Source organism: Arachis ipaensis, chromosome B07 (genome assembly GCF_000816755.2).
Source record: "Arachis ipaensis cultivar K30076 chromosome B07, Araip1.1, whole genome shotgun sequence".
NCBI lineage: Eukaryota > Viridiplantae > Streptophyta > Magnoliopsida > Fabales > Fabaceae > Arachis > Arachis ipaensis.
In genome coordinates this window covers 15,282,939-15,288,108 of record NC_029791.2, presented here as the reverse complement: position 1 = coordinate 15,288,108, position 5,170 = coordinate 15,282,939, and the positions used below count along the sequence as shown (strand labels likewise).

The following is a 5,170-nucleotide window of genomic DNA, read 5'->3' as shown; positions in this document are numbered from 1 at the left end:
TACATTATTTTTAATTTTATAATTAATTTTTTTATATTAAAATTATTAAAATTAATCAAATATTTTTCTCAAAATACATACAATAAAAAATTTACTTAAATTTTTAATTATAAATATATTTAATTTACAAAAAAATATTCAATTAGCTCTATTTTTTATACTAAAAATTTAATTATAAAATTAAAATAATATAAGAATTCAATTAAAAAATATAAGAACTTAATAAAAAAATTGGTGAAATTATAAACACCAATAAAATAATTAAACCAATAAAAAATTCTGATTCTGCATGTGCGTGACAAAATCCCCAATTTTTTATTTTCTTTCTCAAATAACAAAATAAACAAATGAGACGAGCAAGATTCTGTATTTGGGTCCCTCACCCTGCGCCTCACTCCCCCAACATCAATTCCTCTGACGAAAAACAAAAAGGAAGAAACACAAAAATTGATTTTGGTTAATTTTATTCTAATTCTAAAATCTATAAACACCAAAGGAAAGAGGGATTCTCAAGAGAGACAGAGAGAGAAGCGTAGAAGACGCAGCCACCGCGGGCGAAGCTTCCTCCGCCTCCGCCGCCGCCCCTCGGTCGCAACCTTCTTTGCAGCCTCGCCGGTCGAACCGGCTGCACTTGAAGGTACTCAAAGCTCCCCCACTGCTTCTTTTTTCTTCTTTATTTTAATTCTCAGTTTTTCTATTATTTAATTTGTGCATTCTTTTTTCGCATGTTAATGTTACTAGCTTATATAATCATTTTGATTATCTTTACTTGTTCACTGACATTGCCATGATGAAATAAATTAAAGTAGAAATTTTTAATTGAAAAATGAAAAAGAAAAGATTAAGTCATCAATGTATACATTTCATTGTTGGTGGCAATTTTTGTAAGTTGGTTTGAATATAAAACAAGGTTAATCCAAATTTGCAGAGCAAAGTTTGATTAGTGATGAAGCAAGAGGATGGTGGTGCAAAAGCACAAACACAGGGTAACCCAAATTCAGCTCTAAAGGCAGCAATTCCACCTTACATGAAAGCAATCTCTGGCTCCCTTGGAGGGATTGTGGAGGCTTCTTGCTTGCAGCCAATTGATGTGATCAAGACCCGGTTGCAGCTTGATAGGTCAGGGAACTACAAGGGGATAGCACATTGCGGCACCACCATTGCCCGGACTGAAGGCGTGCGTGCCCTGTGGAAGGGCTTGACGCCTTTCGCCACTCACTTGACCTTGAAGTATGCATTACGGATGGGATCCAACGCGGTGTTTCAGTCCGTGTTTAAGGACCCCAAGAGCGGGAAGATCAGCAACCAGGGTAGGCTGCTTTCTGGCTTTGGTGCTGGGGTGCTTGAGGCTCTTGCTATTGTCACGCCTTTTGAGGTTTGAGAATTTTATGTTCTTTGATGTGTAATTGTCAATGTCATTAAGTAATTATGCTTGTTTATGCATATTGGACTATGATTAAGTAGCATAGGAACCAGAGTTAATAAGTATGACTTCATGAAGGGAAAATCATATAAACAACTTCTAAGATTTTCTTGCTAGCAACCGGTACTAGTTTCTGCATTTTCACTTTTTGATATTTGTTTAAGTACTTGTGGTGTGGATCAACAGCATTTAGTGCTTAGGTTCTTTCTAGATGTTAAGAATTTGAGGAGACAACTTATTTAGCTTTTATAATAGGGCTCTTTATAGGCATATATTACTTTGTCTAGATATTTTCCTTTGCATACTTTGCTATTAAATAATTAGATCTTGATGGTTCAAAATTATAACCTGATCCCTTCTTATATTGTTCCTGTTTCTGTGTTTGCTATCTTGACTTATCGTTACTCTAAGTACCTAATTATATGAGTCCCCGTTGTGCCTTCTAAAACATTAACTCTACATTCCATTGTTCCTAGTACTATAACTATGCTTAATTATATTTATAATCAGATTGAACATGAAGTCTTAAATTTTATGTTGAATTAGTTGATCAATGTCATTTCGATTATCCGAGGATTCCCTATACACTGAACTACAATTTACAAATTATATTTCATCAGATATTCATGCTCATATTATCTGCCCGTGCCTTGTAATATGTAGCTGCTCAATTTCTAGTGGACTAAAGTTTAGTTGTTTACAAATGACATGTTGATAAACTGTTTAGTGCAAGGTCCTGGTTGAACACTTAGGATTTTATGTCTTGGAATTCATAGTTTTACACAGTAGCCTTTGTTGGTTAGAAACATTTTCAAGTTTGTATCTACATTCTATTGGATGGCTGGATAACATTCCTTTAATGTCAGTTGTACTGGTTGTTCTTGGAATTTTAATGAGTAAATTCTTACAATGTCAATGGTCTGTCAGATCATACATGATGCATGGAAATTCTTAAAGATTTCTTTTTAAAATGCCAAGTCAACTTGACTAATGGCTAAGATTTGTAAAATCTAATGACCATTAATTGGGGTAAGTGCCAGGAAGAAGGTTTGTGCCTTTACCCTTGATAGTTTATATATTTTGTGTATAGTACAAACTAATAAATCATGTCATTGATTTACTTGGGTGTAGCATGTTATGATGCATTCCCACAATGCTACCTATTACATACTCAACTCAACCAATTGAAAATGCATCCACAATACACTTACAAACTGGCCCATACTACTAAAATGTCGTTAAAAGCTTTTAAGATTACAAACCTTTGAGACCAATGATAGTACTAGTACTAAAAAAATAAGCTGCAGATATGTATAGAGATGGGTGTGTATGTATCTTGATGAGAGAGATCAAAGAATTCAAATGTTACTAACACGGAGAACCCTTCCCTCTTTTCCCCTCTCATTTTTGTTTTTCGCTAACTTCTTGTTGTCTCTAGCTCTTTCTCATGCTCTCGCATGAACTACCGGCAGATATTGTCTGTGCATTTGCCCAATGATATAAGTGCACTATTCATTCGAGGCCTAATTGCTAACCTGCACATCCTCCTTTTAATTCTTCCTATCATAGTTTTTGTGTGTTGCAAACTTGCAATGATGAGTGCATGACTAAATGATACTTTTTTTTTTGAATTTTTTTATCCTAAAGTAATTGTAACAAGGCACTTTTTTTTTCAAGAAGAAAAGAAAGTTAACATTGGTGTTGCTATTCAGCATAAGACATCACTAACATCTTTGGCATGTGGTTTCTCATGTTCATAATATGTCTTCGTGTCTTTGTAGGTTGTGAAGATTAGATTGCAGCAGCAGAGGGGTCTAAGCCCGGAGCTTTTAAAATACAAAGGTCCCGTGCATTGTGCTCGAATGATTGTGAGGGAGGAAGGCATTCTTGGGCTTTGGGCAGGGGCTGCTCCTACTGTAATGCGTAATGGGACAAATCAAGCTGCCATGTTTACTGCCAAAAATTCTTTTGATATACTTTTATGGAGCAAACATGAAGGAGATGGAAAAGTACTCCTACCATGGCAGTCTATGATTTCAGGGTTTCTTGCTGGCACCGCAGGCCCTATTTGTACTGGTCCCTTTGATGTGGTGAAAACAAGGTTGATGGCTCAGAGCCGAGAGGGGGGCGAACTGAAGTACAAGGGTATGATTCATGCCATCAGAACAATATATTCGGAGGAAGGACTTCGCGCCTTATGGAAAGGTCTGCTGCCTCGGCTCATGAGGATCCCGCCTGGCCAGGCCATTATGTGGACAGTGGCCGATCAAATAATTGGTTTGTATGAGAGGAGACATCTCAAAGTGGCAGAATTATAGGTAATGTACTAATATTTTCTTTCTTTTCCTTTTTCTTTTTGGCAATCATTAGTTTTTTAAGCCAATTTCAATGCAAGGATAGAGTTAATAATCATTTTTGTGCTCTTTCTCTAAGGCTTATTTAGTTAATTCCATTGAATTTGATGAGTGGACGATTGGGGTCCATATAAAGCTTAGTGAATAACTAGCAATTTTAGCCCGAAACAATTTTCTAAATACTTGCACTACTAGCTAGCAAGTCATTTTATGCGAAGTTGTTGTAGCAATCTGGAATAAAGTTTTCATGCTATTTTCTGGAGTGTATTTCTATTGTTTATCAGTATTAAAATCAAAAGCAGCATTTAAGAAGCTGAAGCTTTTCAATAATGTGGTGGACGATGAAATAAATAGCGCCAAAAGAGAACTATTAGCTTCCGCTAATTTCTTACCAAAGCCACTCTTTTGCAGCCTGTTTGTTTGAACCGGGAAACATTGGACTCGCCCAAATGTTCCACCAACACCGCAATAAAGCATTACAATCTTCTTTCAATACTAAACACTCTTGAATCTTGATACGTACAAGCATAAAATTATAATTGTTATTAATTAATTTTGTATTTTGGGGGTTTTCAAATTTCATCTTGTACATACAACATTCTATTGGTCTTTTAACTGGAGTTCAGATCAGTTTAGGAAATACCGTGAAAAATAAAAATAAAATGTATTTAACTAAAAATAGCGTTAAAATGTTTTTTTTTTTTGGTATTAACTAAAAATCGTGTTATTTTGGGCCTCAACATTATTTTCCTATTATGATGCCCAAAAACAATATGGATTATGGACTCATTAGAGATTAACTGACGTGGGGTTAGCTCATTAGATGGAGAAATCAAAACTAAATTTTCAAAGGATTGAGGAAATATGTCAAAAACCGAGAACAAAAAATAAGCCTTCACCAAGCAGGCTTTGTTTAAACATTTAAGTCATATTTCTTTGCATCATATGCAATTTTTTTCGCCAACCAAAAACTAATTCTTGAATTTTGAAATGAACCGGCCACCAATTTTATTTTACTTTTCATCTTTTTAAAAGAGAGAAATAAAACAAAATAATTCGGTAAACTATATTTAACTTTATTTGTGTAAACTATATCTAAATTTTATTCATACAATTTAATTTAAATTAATAATACATAAAAATATTTGTTTAGAATGAAAGAACATTAAATTCCTTTAAGTTTGACTTAGTTGTTTTGCTTTATTTTATTTATTTATTTTTTTTTTTTGAAAAAATTATTGAATAATGAAAAAAAAAATTAAAAGGGTTAATGAGGGATCTACGACTTAGGTTATGTCAAAAGCAGGTCGTCTGAAAGAGGGAAAAGTTTGAACATGGTGTGTTAAAGTGATCATAATATTTTTAACTTTTTTTTTTTTTTTAACTCCGGTTC

The 5,170-nt window shown here is 34.1% G+C and overlaps 1 protein-coding gene across 3 annotated transcripts in view; it reads left to right on the top strand.

Annotated features, from left to right (window-relative positions):
• LOC107609782 (mitochondrial succinate-fumarate transporter 1) overlaps positions 1 to 4,044 on the top strand; it is a 9,126-nt gene extending 5,082 nt beyond the window's left edge. The window contains exons 2-4 of one of the 3 annotated variants that reach the window (XM_021107367.1): positions 497 to 637; positions 929 to 1,375; positions 3,205 to 4,044. In XM_021107367.1, the coding sequence (XP_020963026.1) occupies positions 947 to 1,375; positions 3,205 to 3,741 (966 nt within the window). In that variant the 5' untranslated portion in view covers positions 497 to 637; positions 929 to 946 and the 3' untranslated portion in view covers positions 3,742 to 4,044. Of the gene's footprint in view, positions 1 to 362; positions 638 to 928; positions 1,376 to 3,204 lie in introns of those variants that run through there. The other 2 variants (XM_016311807.2, XM_021107368.1) reach the window with 2 other exon arrangements.